The sequence below is a fragment of the Spermophilus citellus genome, assembly GCF_964194105.1.
Source record: "Spermophilus citellus genome assembly, chromosome: 12".
Classification (NCBI taxonomy): Eukaryota; Metazoa; Chordata; class Mammalia; order Rodentia; family Sciuridae; genus Spermophilus; species Spermophilus citellus.
The window spans coordinates 83491957-83515427 of NC_138198.1; the positions used below are offsets into that span (position 1 = coordinate 83491957).

At 41.8% G+C, this 23471-nt stretch overlaps 1 protein-coding gene across 2 annotated transcripts in view; it reads left to right on the forward strand.

Annotated features, from left to right (window-relative positions):
• The window catches only part of LAMA3 (laminin subunit alpha 3), a 244899-nt gene that overhangs the window by 97171 nt on the left and 124257 nt on the right, over window positions 1-23471 (forward strand). Inside the window, exons 13-20 of one of the 2 annotated variants that reach the window (XM_081263355.1) lie at window positions 11639-11776; window positions 14115-14161; window positions 15264-15363; window positions 16595-16647; window positions 16877-16982; window positions 17709-17808; window positions 20934-21090; window positions 23198-23330. In XM_081263355.1, coding sequence (XP_081119481.1) covers window positions 11639-11776; window positions 14115-14161; window positions 15264-15363; window positions 16595-16647; window positions 16877-16982; window positions 17709-17808; window positions 20934-21090; window positions 23198-23330 — 834 coding nt within the window. Of the gene's footprint in view, window positions 1-11638; window positions 11777-14114; window positions 14162-15263; window positions 15364-16594; window positions 16648-16876; window positions 16983-17708; window positions 17809-20933; window positions 21091-22848; window positions 22970-23197; window positions 23331-23471 lie in introns of those variants that run through there. The other variant, XM_081263356.1, reaches the window with a different exon arrangement.

Consider the following 23471-nt stretch of genomic DNA (forward strand, 5'->3'; position numbering starts at 1 on the left):
CACTTCCCCACTTTTCCTCAAGCCAGGCCCCACTCACCAGTGACGCTCACCACAATACTGGCTACACGCCAGGTCTGCTGCTCCCGGGAGCCCTATTTTCATGAATGACTGGGCACACTCTCCCTGTTTGCCATTCCCTCAGACCCTAAGTTTGTAGAGCTTGGGGCTGAGAACCCTTGGCAAATTTTGCTTGCCCTCCGGTAGCCACGCCCATGGTAGCTGGTGCAAGAGACCTCAGTTGTCATCACTGGTGGGAGCGGTAGCCAGGAGTTCCGCACCGCGAGTCCCATGCCACTCCTGATTCCCTTGGTCTGGCTATCGCATTCATGGGAGAGCTGGGAGGGGCCCTTACGGGAGAGCTGGGAGGGGCCCTTAAGGTTTCCCCGCTGTGTGGAGAGGGAGGGCTAGGGGATTACACACCTGTCACCGCTGGTTTCAATGAATTTATCTCCTCCGCCACATTCTGGTGACATCAGCTCTCTGCCACGGTGGTATCCCATGCAAATGGTGACAGTTTGTTCCCCTTGCCGGGTGACCAATGCAACGGGTGGGTCCTGACTGGCTCTCCCAAGCCTCGTTTCAATCCTGTGGCCACTGCCTATGAAGGCTCGGTTGGCATTAACCTCCGCAGATTCAGAAGGTTGGACCAGTTGTTTCAGCGGGATCCTTTAGTGCTGAGTCACAGCAGTTTGTCTGCGAGAAGCAGGCGAACGGGAGCTTGAATTCAGCCGATGCAGGCTCGGGGTGTGTTCTGAGAGGACCAGACTGTTCGCCCCATATCCACGTCAGCTCAGCATTGCCTAGTGATCCTGAGCAAACAGCATTTAGACAGTTTACAACTCCTTATGCCCGCGCAGCTGAAGAGGTCAGAGACTTGATCTCTCCGCGCCCACCGCCATGTTGGATCTCATACATAAAATTTAATGGGCACTCTAAATATCTTTCACAGGGATGCCTGTCTTCTTTTTCCTAATCAAAACCAAATGGTTAAATATGCCCAAATGCATATTCAGGGGTCACTCATGCCGCCTTCTTCGCCTTGCACCGGAGTCGTGGCAGCCGCCTGGAATTCCACTCACTGATCCCCCAGACGCGGAACGAAATCCGGGGCAGGGCAGCGTCCAAGAACTGACAACCTTAATGATAGATTGGTAGCCGGGCGTGGTGCCACATGCCTATAATCCCAGTGGTGCGGTAGGCTGAGGCAGGAGGAATCAAGTTCAAAGCCAGCCTCAGCAATTTAGCAATGCTCTAAGTAACCCAACAAGACCCTGTATCTAAATAAAATATAAAAAAGGCTTGGGTTATGGCTCAGTGGTTAAAGTTCCCCTGGGTCCAATTTCCAGTACCAAAAATAAAAGAAAGAAAGATAGGTTGATAGAGGTTAGATGATCTGAAAAACAGAAAAAAAGTGTGAAGATAATTAATAGAATTACAGGACATTAAGTGCACTAACGTACCTATAATGGGAGTACCATAAGGAATGGAAAGAGAAGATAGAAAAATAGCCAAAGAAATAATGGCTGTAAACTCCTTCGATTTAATGAAAAACAATTTCTATACCTCAGAAGCTGCCCAAAAGGCATCCCCACAAAGATGAGTCACATGGCCTTGAAATTTAGTGCTCTGATTGGCCAAGTCTTCTTACATCCATGGAGGTAGGAATGGGGGCAAGTGGGAGAACATATTCCCTAGGCCAAAATCAGGATGCCACAGCTCAGGTAGGCTGGAAAAACTGTGTCCAGTTCTCAGCTCTCTACAAAGACTTAGTCCTTACAGATCCTATGAGAGATTGGGAAACACTCTGAGATTTAATTGTAGCATTTTGCTTTTTAAGAAGCTGACACCTTTCATGGAAAGCTTTTCAATGAATTGTTAAAAACAGGAATTTATCTTTCGGTAGAGTTCATTTGGACCTCTGCTTCTGTTATGGTTTGGATGTGAGGTGCCCCCCAAAACTCACATGTGAGACAATGCAAGAGGGTTCAGGGGGGAAATGATTGGGTTATGAGGGCCTTAAACTAATCAGCAAATTAATCCCTGATAGGATTAACTGAGTGGTAACTGGAGGCAGATGGGATATGGCTAGAGGAGGTGGGCATTGGGAACATGGCTTTGGGGGTACATATTTGTATCTGGTGAGTGGAGTCTCTCTCTGCCTTCTGATCATCATGTGAGCTGCTTCCCTCCGCCATGTTCTTCCACTATGATAATCAGCCTCATCTTGAACCCCAAGGAATGGAGCCAGCTACCTATGGACTGAGACCTCTGAAACTGTGAGCCCCTGAATAAACTTTTCCCCCTCTACAATGGTGCTGGTTGGGTCTTTTAGTCACAGCAGTGAAAAAGCTGACTGAAACAACTTCCAAAGGTCTCCCAGGGCCTTCCGACCTCACTGGAAGGTTCAGAGTGGTAAGGCTCACCCACTCGAGAAGAAGGCTGGAGGACCACCAGGAAGCACTGTCTGTCCCTGTCACGAATGTCTGTGGTCAGCCTCTGCTGGATCCTGTTTGTGGCTCAAAAAATTATGGTCCCAGTGGAGGGAAAGAGGGACAAGTAACTCATGTGCTTAATTACCTTCTCTTCCATTTAGAAGGAGTAGATGAGGGAGGAGGAAAGCATTGTTTTGGTTTTGTCATTCAAGCTAGAACAGGGGAAGCAGTTGGCCTGGGGTCCTGCCTTTGTGGAGGATGAACACATACTAATGCATGCCCTGCTGCAGAGAAGACTGCCAATGCTGAAGAGCCATTTTCTGAGCCCAATAGGAAATGATGTACCATTGCCTTATTCCTAGATGGGTATCCAGGTGTATCCTACAGTTTGTAGCTTTAGGTTTGAACCTTTCTGGTAAGAATTTGGGGTAACCCATGTTCTGCCTGTGCTAGTCTTCCTTCTCTTGTGTTTCTTTTTCTTTTTTTCTGCTAGCTTTTGCGATTTTTTTTTTCAAAAGAGAGAGTAGATAGCTCAATCAGTGAATTTCAGAATAAAGTCAATGTGGTTCAAAATGCTACATCAGATAGCTCAGTATATTCTAGTCCAAAATTGTTCTTATGGGTTTCAGCTTTATTGCTTTAAATTTTTTCAAAACCTTCTTTAAAGGGAATTTTAAAATGCTTCTAAGCTGTTCTTGCCAACTACAGACCTGGATTTATGGCTTGCCTTAAATTAATTGACTCCAGACTTTTCTAAATACAATGGCATATTCTTCCCTTAGAAAACTCTTATATGTTGCCAGTGAGAAGTCTAGCCTCCTTCACCCTGGTTGGCATAGTCTCACAAGTCAGGCAAACCAGCCAAGGGACAAGGACAAAGGTATCTAGCCAATGGCAAAGGGTTCTGGGGGAGGTTTCTGGCCTGACATGCTCCTAGGAGAGCCTCCCACCATCTCCGGAGGGAAAATACCTTGTGGTTGGTTGGGGAAGTAGTCTGAAGCGTAGTCTGAAGCCAATTGAAAATTTTGTACAATTTTGCCTTGAAATGGCCTTTCCCTTTGAAATTCTGTTTTTATCTAAGAGAATATTGATAAGTGGCTTAGGATTTGCTCTAGATTTAATTTCTCCAGTTCTCAGATCCAAAGAAGAGGGATTGTAATATGTATCGTGGGACTAATTGCTGGTTTTGTGGCTTTGACTAATAAGGTGCTAACCTGCTTTCCTACCAGAAGGAAAACACTCCAAAAATCTTAGGCAATAAAATCATCCCTTGAACAATAAGGAGCTCTGTGCAACTTTTAATTTGCATGTTTTCTAGGTAGTGTTGTCTCACTCTTTGAGTTTATTACTCAAGGTGAACAGGATGACATTACTCACATAATACCTGTTTCACAGCAACATGGCGAGATTCAATGCGATAACACGTATCAAGAACAGATTCACGTCAGAGCCTGTAGAAGGATCTTAGTGGTTGCTCATGCTCTCCTTGAAGAAACGTCTCCTGGCATGCAGTATGAACCAGGACTAGGCTTGGTGCTGGGAGACATTGGGGAGCATAGCAGACAAGAGTTCTGTCCCTTTGAACTTTTGCTGTTATATATAGGTAGAATATCCCTAATCCAAAATTCAAAATACTCCAAACTAGAAATTTTCATGAGTGCCAACATGATGCCACAAGTAGAAAATGCCACACCTGGCCTCATGTGACATGTCACAGTCTAAACACAGGTGTATTAAAAGTATTGTATAAAATTACCGTGAGGCTTTGCATATCAGGTGTATATGAAACAGAAATGACTTTTATGTTTAGACTTGGGTCCTGTTTCTAATATATCGCATTATATATGTGCAAATATTCCAACATCTGAAATCCAAAATACTTCTTGACCCAAGTATTTCAGATAAGGGAAATTCACCCTGCATTATTATTATTATTATTATTATTATTATTATTATTATTATTTACACTCCTTGGGAGAGAAAATGTCTGAGGGCCCAAACAACGAGGAGTCAATGGAAAAGAAGTAAACTATCCCAGGAACTCCAAAAGACCTGGACCAAGACAAAGAATAGAATTAAAATATTTAAAAAGTCTTATAGTCTTCTAGTATTTCCAAGACTGAGAAAAGCACTGCCAATATTGGAGTTTGGGTTTGAGGTTTGGAAGCCTTCACTGACGGCTGGACTGAAATGGGAAGCCAGACGCCAAGTTGAGTAATCCACCATTTTAAAATAAGGTATGTGCTTTTAGGGTCAAGTCTTTGTTTTCACTTCCAGAGTGTAACTGCCTCTCCTGAGGCTCCCTGTAAAATCCCAGTGGCCCTATAGTCCAGCATCTGTGCTGTCCCATAATGCTGCAGAGCTGTAGCTATTGCACACAAGGCAGCTACCCTTCCTGCCTTCCTGTACATTAACTTTCCTTAGGGCAGAGATAGCAGAAAGAAGTATCCAGGGTTCTCCAGAGAAACAAAATCAATAGGGTATGAGTGTGTGTGTATATATATATATAGAGAGAGAGATTTTAAGGAATTGGCTCATGCCAGGATAGGGGCTGGCAGGTCTGAAATCTGCAGGCTTGCAGGCTGGAGACCTATAGTCGGAACACATTTTGGAAACAGAATTCCTCCTTCTTCTTCTGAGAGGGATATCAGCTTCTTTTCTCTTAAGGATTTCAGCTGATTGGATGGGGCCCTCCCACATGATGAAGGGGTAAGCTTCTTACTCAGTTTCCTGGTTTAAATGTCCATCTCATTTGAAATGGACCTTCCCAACAGCACCTCAACAGCTGCTTGACCAACCAATTGGGCACCATAGCTTAGCCAAATGGACATGTAAAATTAACCAACACAGTTCACCCCATGCAACCATCTTGGCACCCATACACATCTCCTTAAACCATATTTAATCTCTGAGGAAAGATTATAACAAGGGGCTGGGGTTGTGGCTTAGTGGTAGTGCACTTGCCTCTCATGTGTGGGGCACTGGGTTTGATCCTCAGCACCACATAAATAAATAAAATAAAGGTATTGTGTCCATCTACGACTAAAAATTAAAATAAAAGAGTATAACGAGGTCATAATTCTGCCTGATGATAGAACTATCTAGCTTACAACTGGAAACACAGCAACCCCTTCCTCAGAAGAGGATGTGAAGTCCTTGGGTGATGTTCACACTTCTTCTTGCTGTCCTGTAACTTAAATACTATAGCACAAAGTCTATACATCTAACATTATATGGCAAGAGGATGAGAGAGGGAAAAAAAACCCAAGATACTTGTTTCATGTACATGTGGATACATATAACACAACAAAGAAATACATTTATGTCCCCATGTTTGTGATGAGTCCCCTGGTCTTAGCTGGTATCTTCTTTCAGTATATATTACCTATTTTCTTTGCCCTCAGCTAGCACCTCTGGTGGTCATTATGGAGTGACCCAAATCTTCACTGCTAAAGGCTCTAGGCCACCAGCCGTCTTGCCTCAATGGGAAGACTTTGGACTTTTTCACTGATCTCAATCACAGGGCATGGTGATACTACATACCAGGAAGGATCTCTTCCTTGTATTACAGACATGTTCTTCCTTACCTCCATTGTGGAAGAGCAGTTCCATTTTCCCTTGATTATCAGAGGAACATAATTACTCCCATCTTTGTTGATTCAGAGACATGAGGAACCCAGAGTGGCCAGGGGGCAGTTTTCTCCCTTTGGAAGCAAGATCTCTAGACCAGCAGAGCATAAAAAATATCAGGGATGAGAGACAAAACTTTTGCTAGTAGGATACTAGGGGTAGTGGTGACTGGTGACACTCCTGTTTCCACCCTTTGATTCCTGACCCACAAATTCAGGATGTGGAAAAGATAGCACCATATATTGGGTGCTGATTCAGAACATCAACTGCTTCTAGAGAACCTTACAGGGACAGATCCAAAGGCTTCCACCTGGTCATATCCATCATAATAACCCCTATTCCGCAGGTCAGTGAACCAATGGAAAGATTTTGCTAGTGAGTAGTTTATGCTAGTTGTAAATTCCAAAATGGGGGGAAAAAACCCACAGGACAGATGCAGAGATCCTGAACCCACTATGAGGAAGACCTAATCTAAAACTCTGTTGATCACTCAACCTCTATAAGTCCCTAAATAGAAGGCTACAATTATATTTGGGGGTCTCATAGAATTAGTGACAGTTCATAGCCAGTGTCCAGTAATCCCTGAAAGTTATGCATCGTTCCTTTTCCTCAGTGCACACTCACCCTGGCAAGAAGTCATAGTCCCATTGAGGAAGACTGGGGGATAGATTAACAAATTAAGTTTTTGATAATGTAGAGAAGTCCTTCCTCAAATGGCCTCAGCCTCTCCTTTATTCAAGGAGTCTGAATCTGGAAACTGGGTCAAATCTAGGAATTGATTGAAGGGGCATGACTCTCTGTTTTTATGTTTCAAGTTAGACTTCTACTTGACCTAGAACTCTTCCACTTACACAGATTAAGACTCTAAATGACTTCCTATCAATTTCACGTCTAGGAATACCATGATTAACTAGCCAGCACCCTCCAACACTGTGGGTCAGGCGATACTGATTTGCTGTTTTGACTGTGTTGTCCATTAGTTATGCCCATCTTGCTTTTGGTGTTTAGGTGCTACCATTTGGCCCTGCTACTCCAGGGTCCCCATTGTATTTAAGTTTTCCAATTCAATAGTAACAGCTCCTACACCCTTAGTACCTATTTCAGACATATTCCTCATATGTCTGGTTTTTGGTGGGCAGGGGGTGTACCAGGGATTGAACTCAGGGGCACTCAACCACTGAGCCACACCCCCATCCCTAGTTTGTATTTTCATATAGAGACAGGATCTCAGTGAGTTGCTTAGCGCCTTGCCGTTGCTAAAGCTGGCTTTGAACTTGTGATCCTCTTGCCTCAGCCTCCAGAGCCTCTGGGATTATTAGCATGTGCCACCATGCCCAGCCATATGTCTGTTTAAACTTGAAAAATCACAAATCATTTTGGAGTGTAGCACGCCTCATTATGGGTCACACTTTGTACTTCCCGTGCAGCACTTGCTGGGATTGAATCTTGTAATCAGTCTAGAAGGAAAGAGAGGTGGCAGGGCAGGTGCAGAGGAAAGCCCTCAGTGTCTTGCAAGTCAATGATCTCAAGAAAACTATACTTTTTTTTTTTTAACAATGCAGCAATGATTTATTATTGGGACTTTTATTAACATCATAAATCAAAACAATAAGCCCAGAGAAATAACAACGATGGATAGTGAAAAGGCACTTGATAAAATTCAACACCAATTTCATAGTTTGCCATATTCCTTAATAATTTTCTTTTTTTATTGGTTGCTCAAAACATTACAATGATCTTGACATATCATATATCATACATTTGATTCAAATGGGGTATGAATTCTTATTTTTCCCATGTGTATAAATTACTTTTTATAGGCAAAGCAGATGCACTCAGATGCTAATGGAGTGACTGCTTCTACTGGCAAACAACACTCATAGAATTTGGGGGTTTGGGGTCCTCTCTTCTTCATGATCTTCCCATATGTCTCCAAACCAATTTTTCAGAATCCCATTCCTTTTCAATTGTGCCCATTTGTAATGGCACATTTCTGCAACATTGGCAATTTGATTGGCCTTGTGATTCAGCCACTTACAAGGTGAAAACTCTGGGTTTGGTTTTCAGCAATCTCAACCCTGAGGCTAGAAGAGATAAGTAAGGGGTTCTTCTGGGAAAGACACAGAAAATTTCAAGTCATTTATACTCTGCCCTATCCAAACATTCCAATTCTAGAACTCCTTCCCTTTTCTTTCTGAACTTTGTGCAGTAAAATTAGGAACAACTAGCCAACTTCATTATACTCATTAGTTTGACAAAAATGTTCCAAGGAGGCAAATACATAGTCACTCAGAAACTTGCCTCCTATAAACTTGCCTTCCTATAAGCTTTGATTAGGAGTATGCAATGATGATATTTGTATGTATCTCTATTGCCACATCAAGTCACGGACTTCTAGTCCTCTTGCCACTGCTAAAAATAAAGCCATCAGTGCCTCTAAATCTAATCATATTGGAAAACTAATTTTCTAGAAACCCCCAAACCAACTCAGAGAACTCATTCTTAAGATTCTGTTCCTCTAGAAACACTCTTCTTAATGCCAAAAATCTGTTTTCTAAAGAGACAGAACCAATGGGGTATGTGTGTGGGGTGGAGAGTTGATCGATTTCAAGACTTGGCTCACACAACTGTGGGGCTTCTTAAGTTCAAAATCTGCAGGGGAGGTGCGCAGGGAAGAGTTCATTTTGCAACTCAAGTCTGAAGGCTGTATGTAGGCAGAATTCCTTTTTGAGGTTCATCAATCTTTTTTTTTCTTAAGGCCTTCAATTGATTGTATAAGGCCCACCTGCATTATGGAAAATAATTTGCTTTACTCAAGAACCTACTGATTTAAATGTTAATTAATTCATTTAAAAAATATCTTTGTGGCACCTCTAGACTAGTGTTTGATCAAACATCTAGGTACCAACCACAGCCTTCCTAGTCAAAGTGACTCATAGAATTTAACCAGCACAGAGTCCAAGAGCATTTGCTCAGAAACTTGCCACTAGGTAGGGGCTTAATCTCTGCAGACAGGCTTGGTGGGGCCACAGTGCCATGAGAGGGCACTTAAGGGACGGCAGCAGGAAATAACAGTCCTTGTCCTGCTGTCTTTCAACATCTGCTAGAGTAGCATTCGGCATGTTTCTCACATTTAATTTCTCGTGGGGTCGGGCACTTCATACTATGTCAGTAATTCTCCAGCTCTTTGAGATCAGGGAATATGTATTTTTGTATTTACCTCCACCATAGCACCTAGCCATGATGTCATCAAATGTAGTAGGTTGCCAATCAATACCTGCTGGTTGGATGGATATAAAATAGGGTGGGATGGTGGTAAATTCCCTGAATCTGCCACTAATCATGTCGCTCTGAACAAATCATACAGCCTGTTGAGTTCTCAGGTAATTTGTCGAGGATAAAACTAGCTCCGTTCCCCTCTATTAGTGAGATTTCATTTTATGATTCTAATGAAAACAAGGGCAAACTCTGTTTTTCATTATTATTATTACTAAAAAGCACTTTCAGGGTAAATCACCACATACAGGCTGAACTGAGTCCTGTCAAACAGTGAAAACAGCATGGTCTTGTCCCCACAAAGGGCGCAGTGCTCCAAGGCTTAGTCATGTGGGACTTTTCACATCCCAAGGGTACCTGTAAATAAAACATCAGAAGTGAGACTTTACTGTATAGTTCTTTTCTTTCCCAAATTCTCAATTAGTATGGAATTCTTGAGAACTGGCAAAAAGGTGGTTATTGTTTTTAAACTGCATGTTCTGATCATAAATTTGGATGTCAGAAATACTTATTTATTGACTGCCATTAATTCAGTGTGGAATAGTATAAGGAACATCTCCCCACGCACTGGGGGAGTTTGTTATTTAGAGCAACATCAGTAAGAGCAAACACTGGGTACTTCTTTGCCAAATATCATGCTCAGGGCTTCTTGTACCTCATTTCTGATGATTCTTTAATGACCTCATCAGGTAGGTTCTATATCAGTTTACAGGAAATTAAACTGAGTCTTTAAAAGACTAAATAACTTGCTAATGACTGTACAGCTATTAAGTGGTGTTTAAGTCAGGTTTTTTTGCTGCTGTGACTAAAAGATCTGACCAGAATAATTTTAAAGAAGGAAAAGTTTATTTCAGGGATCATGGTTTCAGAGGTCTCAGTCCATACAAGGCTGGCTCCATTCCTTGGGGCTCGAAGTGAGGCAGGACATCATGGCGGAAGAGTGTAGCAGAGGGAAGCAGCTCACATGGTGATCAGGAAGCAGAGAGAGAAAGAGAGACTCCACCCTCCATATACAAAATATATACCCCATAGCCATGCCCCCAATGAACCACTTCCTCTAGCCACATCCTGCCTGCCTCTAGCCACCATTCCGTTAATCCCATCAGGGATTAATTCACTGATTAGGTTAAAGCTATAACCCAATCACCGTAATCATTTCTCCTCCACATCTTCTTGCATTGTCTCACATGTGAGTTTTTTGGGGACACCACATCTAAACCATAACAAGTAGCACAGCTGGTATTTGGATCCAGATGTGTCTCACCCCAGAGGTAGAAGCCCTTTGCTACAGACTACTTTGGTGACTCTGAGAGTGCCACTTAACTTCTGATCTTCACCATGTTGTGGTGAAATACAATGTGATGTTCTTTCCAGTGCTTTCCATTCTTAAGATGTGAGACCCTCTGGCTGAAGAAGTTAGCTGGGTTGTATCCACTGTGCACACCAATGCTGGACAGAGCAGGGTGCTCACAATTGTAATGGGAGTGACACTCAACAACTCCAGCCCTGCAGGGTTAAATGGGAAAGTTGCCAAGGGGAGAGTGGCCAGAATCTCTTCTCTCCACCTACAAGTGTGTATTCACTCCCTTTGCCACAGATGATGGTAACAGGTTGAGGCCGGGCAAAGGATACTGGGATGCCTTTTCCAACCATTCCCACTCCTGATGTGTAACATTTTTCCTTGATTATTGAACTCCACTAGATCTTGAGAAAATAAATATGAAGAGAGGAGGACAAAGGAAAACGGGGGTTCAGTTATAGGCTGATCTGGGTTGGAGTGGTTTGCACTCAATTCCCAGTAGAGTGTAGAGTTGGAGTGGATCCTTCAGTGAGTCACATCTCCCATCAGCTGTCCCTGTCATTCTTCTCTTATGAACACCATTGCTGTGTGTGAGAAGCATCCCCCAAACCCTCGCTAGCCACCAGCCAATCTGGCTAAATACAAAGTTATAACAATAGAATCTAGTGTTTCCTGAGTGGTCACTGTAATCGTAGGTATCCCAGCTCTTTCTAGTATTCTTTAATACTTACAACAATCTTATCAAGTAGATGCTAGTGTCAGTCCTATTTATGGGAAGGGAAACTGAAGTTTATATCAGTTGAGCATCTAGTTCCAGGTTCTAGGTCTAATAAGAGATGGAGCTGGAACTTGCATTTGGGTCTTTGTGGCCCCACCCCAGGGGTCTGATCCGGGATGCTGTGAAATCCTCTGACTAAAAAAGTTCAAAGGAGAAGGTCGGAGGAGAGACAGCCCCTTCCACAGCCCAGGCCCTGAGTCTGACTGATTTCTTTTCCTCCAGCCTGCCAGTGTTCAGCCCTTGGATCCTACCCAACGCCTTGCCACCCGGTGACTGGACAGTGTGAATGCTTGCCAGGGATAACAGGACAGCGGTGTGACAGATGTCTCTCAGGAGCCTATGACTTCCCCTACTGTCAAGGTAGAGAAGCCAGCAGAATGCTGCAGAGTTGGTTCCTCTCTGTGTGTGAAGCCAACCTCCCAGAGAAGCTGCAACCATCCATGGTCACCCCGACACATTTGACCCAATCTGCCCCAGTTCAAGTCCATTGACAACACATATTTCACATATTCACATAGGCATCATTATTCACAAAGGATTGTTTGTTTCTAACTAAAAAACATATTTAATTCTCATGTAATATATATCTGGGTTTTTTAATTACATGTCAGTTCTTTGTGTATATCAGTGTGCCAAAAGCAACTTCTTTGAACTTAACCTAGCGTTCTTGGCCCCTGTGCCCAGGCAGAGTAAGGCCTGCTCTCCTTACTGGCTCTCAGCACTGATGGGAGGCACTGGGGTCTTTCCACCAGGCCCCTTGCTGAGGGCTGGGTGAGGCCTGGGCTGTGCTTCTGCCCTTGCTTCTTTCCTGCCTCTGATCCCCGGAGGGACTGTCATCACACTTCAGCACTGGTACGAGGGGAGGGACCTGGGGTGCACTGAAGCCCATGCAGTCAGGAAAGAGTGAGCCAAGGAGCAGATGGAAACCTGAGAATGAAAGTGAGTTGGGTGTGATATGTGGCAGAAGGGGCAGAAATGAGTTGCCTGTGTCCTTCCCAAGCTCCCTGGTGCAGGGAGCCTCCGGTGTGGGCCAGGAGCTCCTGGTGATTTCAAAGGTCTCTTGCTCTGTTAAAAGAGGGACTTGTGCTGGGTACACTGGCACATGCCAATAATCCCAATGACTCAGGAGGCTGAGGAAGGAGGATGGCAAGTTCAAGGCCAGCCTCAGCAACTAAGTGAAGCCCTCAGCAGCTTTGTGAGACCCTGTTTCAAAATTTAAAACAAAACAAACAAGAATGGGCTAGGAATGTATCTCAGTGGTAAAGCACCCTTGGGTTAAATCCTTAGTACTGGAAAAACAGAGAGAGAGAGAGAGAGAGAGAGAGAGAGAGAGAGAGAGAGAGAGAGAGAGACTGACTTGTGAGGCTGACCCAGGAGACCCAGATTTTCCAACCGGAGAACGTGGTTTCCTCGGATCCCTTTGTGCTCTTCATAACCACTTGGTGCTCTGAGCCTACTGGTACAGGCTGTATCATAGACTTCATTGCCTAAAACCTTCCTCACCAGAATCCTCAAGACCAGGTTTTCCTGAGGGTGGAAATTTCAGGTACCAGCCAGAGGGGCTGCTGTCATCTGGGAAGGCCTGAGAGTCCCCGGAAGGTAAGGGAATCCCAGAGTAGGATGTGCCTGCGTGGACATCAGGAGTGGGAGAAATTGCAACAGAGAAGCGAGCAGCCCCAGCCATCCCAGTACAAGGCAGCAGCCCTGGTCCTACAGAGGGACTCAAGGCCAGGAGGGTTAGGGTGAACAGCAAGAGCAGAAAGTCATGCTGTTAGAGAAACAGAGAAGAGCAGAACAGAGAGGGGGGGAGAGAGAAGGAGGGAGAGATCAAGGAGAAGCTGAGGCAGAGGAAAGAGGAAATGAAAACAGAAAGCTAAGGGACAATTTGTAAGAAAACATGTTACCATCATGGATTTGTTGAAATGATTTAAAAACCAGGCTCGGAATAGGCTGAATCCAACCTGTTCACAGCTCTAATGCTGTGTAATAGGAGCTCTGAGACATGCCAAGCACTTGATTGATTGAAGAAAGATTATATCAGGCCCCTGATGCTCTGATGATGGGGGCAGGAACGCTAACTGATTTTAAAAAGAACTTTAGGGGAGGGGACATGGGGGTAGGAAGGATTGTAGAATGAATCGGACATTATTACCCTACATGTGACTACATGACCTGTGTAATTCCTCGTCATGTACAACCAGAAGAGTGAGAAGTTTTACTTCATTTCTGTATGATGTGTCAAAATACATTTTACTGTCATAAATAACTAATTAGAACAAATTTTTAAAAGAACTTTAATGCAGGTAGGAAACAAGGGGGCTTGATAATTGAAGAATTAACGCTTGGTTAACCCAAGGGCAAACTTAAAAATAAATCCTGTAACAAGTGACCATCTCTTGGTATAATACTGCCCTCTTCTGGACGATTGTAAATGTGCTTAAAATTTTATTCCCCCCAGTTTCTTTCAAATGGCAATGGAATTTTGTTAGTGGGCAAGGAATAGAGTTGTTCAGTGACAAAGGGGGCACTTTGGGATCAAGGGTTGTGAAGGATTATTCAGGAAGACTCCCTTTGCCTTGCACTTATCAAAAACATACATACGGGTGCGCTATTTTTAAAAACAAGCAGAACTTTTAAAGCGTGAAGCATGGAAACCATTAACTGTCAGACATTTAAAACATCTCTAAATCATCTACAGGTTCCAGTGGTGCTTGTGACCCGGCTGGTACCATCGACTCCAGCTTGGTAAGTAGAGGATGTGTATCAAGTTGGCAGCTCTTATTATTCTGATTCTTACTCAAGGCTAACCGTGTGTGGGAGCTTCCTGAAATTAAAAGTAAATTGAAATAAGGCACACGTTGCTTAAAGAGGTCGGTGTTCTTTTTTCAAAATGCCTATGATTTTGTGGGTTTTTTCTCCAGTAACAAATATAGTTTAATTAATTTTTTTATTCTGGAGTCTTCGGGCTTAACCTTTACTGTAAGATACTACAATAGTGTTGCCACTATGGAGTCCTGCCAAGGCTCCTTCAATAGCCAAGGACAAATTAAATAAAATGGGCTATACACAAAGTAATTCCTATTTCTTTTTTATTATTCTAAGCACATAGTGTGGTGTTCTGAAGTTTTCTAGGGTCTTTAGAAATGACCTCTCTTCTTGGTCTCATGGCCTAGATGTGATTTCAGGCACTAGAAGGACAGAGGGACAGGTGTTTTGCCGTCCTTGACAGTATTAAAGTCTCTCTCTCTCTCTCTCTCTCTCTCTCTCTCTCTCTCTATATATATATATATATATATATAGTTATATAGTTATATAGTTATACTTGGACACAATATCTTTACTTTGTTTATTTATTTTTATGTGGTGCTGAGGATTGAACTCAGTGCCTCACACGGGCGAGGCAAGTGCTTTGCCACTGAGCCACAACCCCAGCCCCAGGCAGTGAATCTTAAATTTTATAAAAGCATTCTTAGTAAAATACCATTCTTTACTGATTCCCAGCATCATGCATATTCAGATACGTTTCCATGTAAATTTGTATTCCACACAGTAACAGCATCAGCAGACACTGGGAATATTACAAGAAAGACATTTATTTTTTTCTCTCGGTACTTTCCTGATTTCTTTTTAATTGCAAATGTGGATTATATGTGTAACAAGTAAATGAACTTTACAAAAAGCAATTAGCCTGTTGAAATTAACCCAGTGCTGTTGTCCCCCCTGGATACAATTAATTTGCTTTTCATGGCCATATTGTATTTCTGTGACAAGCCTTTACCCAGAACACTGTTTTGAAAACAGGTTTTAATTCCAAGATGTCAAATGTTAGTTTGATTTGCATTTTAAGGGGTATTGCCAATGCAAGCTTCATGTGGAAAGTCCTACTTGTAGTATCTGCAAGCCATTATATTGGAATCTGGCCAGAGAAAATCCCAGTGGATGTTCAGGTAAAGTATTTATACACCATCACTTCTTATTTTGTAACTTCCTCTTAATTTTCTCTGTTTCAATAAATAAACTCACAAAAAGCCATTTATTGAAGCAATTTGATTTGTCCAAAATCCTGTGTAACTTTGTGTGTGTGTTATTCAGTGCCTTGTTCTGATTTATAGATTTATTAGTCACCTATGCACCCCTACTGTGCAGTGTTTGATGTCTTCCCCTGACACTTTTGGCAGAAATTCTGTCATTTTCAAAAATTTCAGCGAGGGATATTCATCCTGTTTCCATATGTATTTTATTGTCTGTAACAGCAACTTCTTGATAAATATTTTTTTTACCTCTTTGTTTCTATGATTCACTCTTTCTGGCTTAATTTTATTATAATTTTATACATGTATTGAAACCAGGATAACAAGTTGAACATAGCAGGTTAAATGTACTAAATTAGGCGAATCTCTTTCTTTTTATTTTTTATTGTGTTGGGGATCTAACCTAGGGCCTCACATCTGTTAGGCAAGTGCATTACCATGAGCTACATCCTCAGCCCTGAATATCTCTATCTGTTTTTTGTTGTTGTTGTTGTTCGTTTGTTTTTTTTGGTGCTGGGGAGTGAACCTGGAGGCACTTCATCGCTGAGCTACATCCCCAGCCCTTTAACACATTTTTTATTCTGAGACAGGGTCTCACTAAGTTGCTTAGGGCTTCACTAAATTGCTGAGGCTGGCTTCGAACTTGCAATCCTGTCTCAGGGTCCCAAGCTACTGGGGTTACGGGTGTGTACCACCACACCCGGCTGTATATCTTTTTTTGGGGGGATGGGGTCTCCCTATGTTACCCTGACTGGCTTTGAATTTATGATCCTCCTGCTCCAGCCTCCACAGTAACTGGGATTACAGGTATGCATCACTGCACCTGCTGAAGTGTCTTTAAATAGAGTACATTTTCATGCAAGTACATCAACAATGACCTTGACATTCAAATCCCATGAGGTTGCAGTTTTGTCTTGGAGTAGCCATAAACTAACCATCCTCCTAGATGGATCATGTTTGTTGGTCTGTTCTGCTAGCCTCAGAAAGCCATCCAATTTTAGGCCTCAGCAGTGCAATCGGTATCGATGCTGAAGGGTGCAGGAAAGTCTACCTGAAAGTGTTGTATTGCAGAAGTGAAATGTGCCCAGAGCCAGGGAGCTGTCTTTTGGGTGACCCTTGGTTTCAGGACACTTTCTTATCTCTACAGAGTGCCAGTGCCACGAGGCAGGAACAGTGAGTGGAGTTGGAGAGTGTGGGCAGGTAATGTGGGCAGGTTTTGTGGGCCGGTTTTCATAGACCAATGGGATGTGGAGCAATTGATTGAGGAGTTCCTGGGGAGCGTGTTAGTACTTCTCCAGGCGTGCCGTTCATGGTCATCTTTTTCAAGCCCTGGCTATCTTGCTGTTTATGGTACAATGAGCCATTTTTCAGTCTTGAGATGAATTCTATAACAGAATCAAATTTTGTCATCTGGCTCATTGTTCTACAGGGAGACGGTGACTGTCACTGCAAGGTCCGTGTGAGTGGTGATGCCTGTGATACTTGTGAAGACGGATATTTCGCTTTGGAAAAGAGCAATTACTTTGGGTGTCAAGGTAGTACCTACATCCAGGGTGTCCTGAGCAGAGCAAAGCGTTCAAGGACACAGACTGTCAGAATAACCTTTCTCCTGTGTTCGCTGTCTTCAGGCTGATTTTCTGGGATGTGCTTAAATACTCTGTCTGGGGCATTGGGCCAAATATTTGGTTGATACTAGTCATAAATTGCAAATGGGGCTGTTTCCACTTCTCTTCTATCGTACACTGTTAAAAGAAATATACCTGGAATGGGAAGGTATGTGTTAATGTTATAAATAACATCAAGACTTAGTGACTTTAAAACTGTACTTTGTATTATCAGAAAAGCCAGACTTTTGGAGATAGGGTTGTATTAAATAACGAAATCACAGCAACAGTTGGCCCCTTGAAGGTTACCCTTGAATGTCTCATGTGGCCCCTTCTTAGTTTATACCTTATTTACAACAGTACTGTTTCCAAATCTAGTTCAGCTCTTGGTCTATCGCTAGCTTCACATTGGGCATCTGTGTTCCAACTGGCCTGTGGTCATGCACCTCCAACTTAGAAGCGGACTTTTGGAGGGACAGGCCATTGCCACTAGGAAGACTCCTGCCTATTTCAAACCCTTGCCAGATACAAGGTGTGATTGGAAGAGAGGCGGTGCTGTAACCCTGAGATTTTTAGTGTTCCTTTCTTGTAGAGAGAGGGAAGTGTTCAGTATGGGGATGGTATGGTGGATAACCACAGCTGTTTCCTGACTTCCAGGGTGTCAGTGTGACATTGGCGGGGCACTCACGTCTGTGTGCAGTGGGCACTCTGGAGCATGCCAATGCCGAGAGCATGTGGTGGGGAAGGCGTGCCAGAGGTGAGTCTTCTGGAGGTTTCCTCCTGTGTTCATGTGATGGGAAGCTAAGACCTCCCCATCTGTACTGCCATTGTAGCCAAGAGCAAAGGAGTCCTAGGAATCAAAAGTAGATGAAAAAGCTGTACAATATAATTCAAAATCTGGACATTTGTCTATGAGTTAAGTAAAATAGGAGATAATGATGCCCATAAAACCGATTCCATTTTGTAAGCCAGGGAGCACCTGCATGTCGGAGTTTCCAGATTCGAAGTGGACAGGTGCAGAAGGACAGTGGGGCATGAGGAAGCGAGAAGCATGGGGTATGTTCACCTGGGTGAACTCCCATGGACAAGTCATGGCATGGAGGAACCAAGCAGAGAGCCAGCTCCAGTTCTTGAAAGAGAGAGGGAATAAGGGGCAGATGGCAGGCACATGGCCAGGTTCCTGGACCACTGGCATTTAGTTTCTGCTGCTCCCTCAGAGTCATTAGGGAGTGAGTGGCGAGATCAGGTATGTCACAACCAGAGGGTAAGAAAACTTCCAGAGTAGGGAAGAAGGTTTCATCTCATGCAGAAGTAAGTTAAAATGAACTAAGAGCAGCAAAGCAATATGGAGACTGAGACCCAGAGGGGGCCATACAAGTAGCAGCTTATTGTCACCCCATCTGCTGTTTATAGATCACACACACACACACACACACACACACACACACATGCACATGCGCATGTGCACACACACACACAAATATATATAAAACATGATCCATTCGTAATCATTTCTCAGTGGAGGGAGGGAAAATTTAAATGTAAATATTCTGACTTTTAATCATGTGCTGGAAACTCTGGGAAATGCACAGAAAACCAGACACCTTCTTTACTAATTGCACCACGGACAGATTAATTTTAAAAATCTTGTATGTAGTTACAGTGATTTGTATCTAGTATGGTGTTTCTCTTCTTTCCCTCATTGTTTTCAACACTTGGATTCTAAAGGTCAGGGTCACTACGCTGTGCTTTTCAGTCTTCCTAGTTGGCTCTCACTGCTGGGCCTTGTAGAAGGTCCAGGAGAAAGAATGCATCTGTAAATTTGTTTTCCTGAAGCCAGTAGGGCATGTGAAGGACCAGAAGTGATTTGTGATGTTCTGTAATGTAAATGTGTTCTGTTTTGCTCCTTTTCACCCTTATGTTTACAAAATGAGTTTTTCCCTACTCTAGCAAATGTTTTTTCTTCTTCCATCTATGTAGGTGGAATAATATAATGCAACCAAATAATATAATGCAACCAAATAAAAATTGAATTACCCAACCATAGGGAAAAATATCAACCTTTTGCATTTTAGCATATATTTTTCATATTTTGCATTTGTACATACACACATATGCACATATGTATATGTATACACCTCGAAATTTAGAATATGTCCTTTGATATAGTGGCAAATGACAACTGAAATGAAGGGTGGTCAACCCCATGTATATGGCATATCAGCTTTTCTCCTGCCTGGCAAATCTTGTAACCTTTTGTATTATGTCCTCCCAAATGTTAGTTTTTTTTTTTTCCAAATGTTAGTTTGTGATTTTTTTCTGAGCATTTTTAGGTTTGTGTGTAAGTTTGAAAAGTATTTACATTCAGTTTGTTTTCTAAATAATTTTATTATAAATTTAATAAATTTTCATTGTAGAAAGTAAATGTTTATGATAGTAAAAAGGCAAAGAAAAAAATCTTCATTTTACCACCCAGAGATAATCCTTTTTAGTACTTTTAGTATATTTTTTCTAGATTTTGTTTATGAATGAAATTTAGTTTTATTTTTTCATGATAAATATTTGTCATGATATTATTAACAAATTATCTGTTAATTTCACATAAAATCATAAATATTTCTTTTAGCATTAAATTGTCCTCAAAATATTAATGGTTATATATTTCATAAAATCCTTATTTCCTAATTTTTTTGTACATTCACATTTCTAAGTTTTCAATGTTTTAAACATTTTAATATTAATCCTTTGATAGTGTATATATAAAGTCATTCTTTAGAATAGATACCTTGAAATAAGATTATTGGGTCAATGGATATGAAAACTTTTAAGGTTCTCTGTAAATTCACCTCAGAACTATAAGCATTCCTTTTTTCCCCCTTTCTTTCTCGCTTTTTTTTTGGTTGTTGTTTTGAACAGGAGATTGAACCTGGGGTTACTCTTCCACTGAGCTGCATCTGCAGCCTTTGTTATTTTTTTATTTTGAGACAGGGTCTTGCTAAAATTGCTTAGGGCTTTGCTAAATTGCTGAGGTTGGCCTTGAACTTGTGATCCTCCTGCCTCAGACTTCCTAATTGCTGAGATTACAGGCATGCACCACCATGCCCAGCAAGTGCTTCTAATTCTACTTAAAGTAGAGGATCAGAGCCTTTTAGTTTTTTTCCTTTGACTAATTGACTAATTATAATTGGTTTTTATGGCTTTAAAACCACTAGCTGCTATTAGCTTGTGACTGGATTGGCAAAATTTATCATTTGAAAGAACTTCAAGTAGTTTGAAGTGCCACACAGCATTGGTATTTTTTTTAAATAGTTTTTAGTTGTTGATAGACCTTTATTTATTTATATGTGTTGCTGAGAATCGAACCCAGTGCCTCACACATGCAAGGCAAGTGTGCTACTGCTGAGCCCCAGGCCAGCCTTGGGATATTTTTGATCCTCCTCTGTGTCTGACACAACAGGACTCTTTAAAGGAAACCCTTAATTAGTCAGCACCACCCATATAGTGATGTCATGCAAGATTCTCATTACTTGTAATATAGTTTCAGAAAAAAACAAGTCAGAAAAGTCATTCTAATGATCAAAAGTGTACATAGAGAAACTTCTTTGACTTGTAAACTAGCATATGAAACATTTTATATCCTGTTTACCACTCTATCTATGTATGGTGCACGGCAACAGGGCCTGGCACATAGATATTTATGTGAATGTTTTCATTGATAAAACAGTATTTTAGATAAAAGAGTGAGGGTCCACTCTCATTTGCCTTTATTTAATGCACTTTGTCAACTTTGCGGAGTTCATTTAGCAGTAATTATTGGAGTGAAGAATATTCAGATGGTCAATGAACCTAACTTGCTGTATCTACATTTTATTCCTTTAAAAGGCCTGAAAATAACTACTATTTCCCAAATTTGCATCATATGAAGTATGAGATTGAGGATGGCACTGTACCTAATGGAAGAGACCTTCGGTTTGGATTTGATCCCCTGGCATTTCCTGGGTTTAGCTGGAGAGGATATGCCCAGATGACCTCAGTACAGGTAGGCAGCCAGGAGGCCACAGCTTCATGGCAGGGTGGCCATTGAAAGTGAACTGTCCCCAGAGTGGATTCCAGGATTCTTTTTCTCCAGAGGCTGGGTTGGAGTCTCAATTAAGGTTAGGCTTGGGTTTGGGGTAAGGTGAGGTTTTAGCTGATAAATATACGTGTGGATTCCAAAGGTCATTGCTACTTTCATTTGGTCACCAATCAGAAAATGAAGAAATGAAGAAAAATGGTGCTCATCTCTGGACACTTTTCACAAGAGGAAGGAAGTTTCTAAAATGACATTAGCTATATTCTCACACAAGGGACATTTTCTTTAGAGCCATTTGTGTGAAAATAAGTTAGTTTAAATAATTCTAATATAGTTAGTGTCACTAATTTTTTTATTGATCATTTTTAAATACAAATTACCCTGGGAATAGAAACTAAAAATAAATGATGAGTTTTAGTTAGTGCTATTTAATTATTCTTTCCCTTACTTCTCCTTCGCTTCATTCTTCTCTATTTTATCCATCCTTCTTTACTTTACATTAGAGTAAGGATGATTATATGTTGTTTACCTTCATACCCTTATGCAATATTTACAACAAAAAAATCCTGTAGAGTCATTGAGTAGTTTTGACCTCAGAATTTCTCTTGGAGGTTGATCCCTTTGAGCTGTGTCTTGGTGGAGAAATTCACAATAAGAGGAAGTCTGATGACCATGGTAGCTCAACACTTATCCTGAGAAGATTCAGGTCTAGAATACTCCATAGAGAAACTGAGACAGGCTCATAGTTTCCCTGATTCTAATGCTGCTTTTTGCCTGGTCAAATTCCCCCCAGCCAATCTGCCTTTCCCAAATAACACCTAGAACCTTAGAACACCTCACTTTCTTCCCCTTCTGCCCAAATACAGAAATTCAGTTTCCTTAATGCTCTGATCTCATTTCATTATCAAAAAATGTTGGATTCTATAAAGTCAGAGTAGCATGTCAATGACTGTCCAAGAGCCCAATCAAGGTATAGACCCTCTCACAGGTGAAAAAAAAGTTTGGTTGACCCAAATAAATGAATTTCTAAGGATAGATTTTTCTGAGTCTTTTTGGTCAGAGGACATTGGTGGTGTCCTTGAGTGACCTCTTTGCTTATTTATCTCCCAACTTGAAACTAACACTGAAAGATGAACACAGTCAAATTCTGAGGACCATCAGGTATTCCTGACTGTGGGTCACATGTAGCTCCATAGCTCCTGTATCCAGGGCCAGTGATCCTACCCTAAGTCAGTCTGTTGTCACCAGATTCTCACTTAACATATTTTCCCTGCATTGCAACCAAAGATGCTGGGAAAGAGACCACAAAAACCGGATTTGAGAATTTCCACACTTCATGAACTTTCTTTAGGCCACAGTGTACCTGAACATGTCTATGTTCCAAATTAAAATTGCATGGGTTCTGCAATGCTTAGAGTATTGTATGAGCCTCAGAGCTTGGGAACCCATTGGCTCCTCCTTCAGGTGGAAAATCCAATATTTTTCCTTGGATAAGGGCTTGAGGTAAAACTTCATAAGACATAATAGGCATAGTTTCGTGACATCCAGATTTTATCACTTATGTGTTTGGGGTCTTTAACCTTTCCCCAGCCACCATTGGTTTCTGTGACCATTTAGATTTTCTCTATGTGGAATGGGTCCTAGAGTAGTCTCTTAGTGGGGGGCGGGGTGTGAAATAATACACTTTCCTTTCCTTCTCTTCTGCCCTTTCATTTTTCCCAGCCAGTGGTGGTTGTCCCCGTCACCATGGCTTTCTTAAATTAGTCCGTCTAATCCTTCGCTCTGTCTGCCTGATCACAAAAAGGTCAAAAGAGGATCTCAGTGGCTGAGAGAGCATACTGTCACTGTAAGTGATTTTAATTCATTGTTAGGCTCGATTTTTTCCATATAGTTCCTTGGTCCTTGTTGAGTGGGCGTGAACATATACCTGTGTGTGTGTGTGTGTGTGTGTGTGTGTGTGTGTGTGTGTTGTATATAAGTTCAATAGTGAAACTCAAATAGAATGAAGTCATTGGTTGGCTAGCATTTCTTTTAACCTGTTTTCTGTGCTTCATGGCTTTTTGATCTTTTTCAGAATGAAGTAAGGGTGATGTTGGATGTGGGGAAGTCAAATCTCTCCTTGTTTCACATTATTCTGAGATACGTAAACCCTGGAACTGAAGCCGTTTCTGGCCATATAACCATTTATCCATCTTGGGTGAAGTCAGGTGGGTAAAATTCTAAGTCTCTTTTCAATAATAAAGAAAAATGATCGAAAAAATTATTTTCTCCAATTTTCCCAAAGGTAATCCTTCTTAGAAAACATTACACCTAGTAAGTGGTTGGATTGGACAGTTCTCTGGATGCTC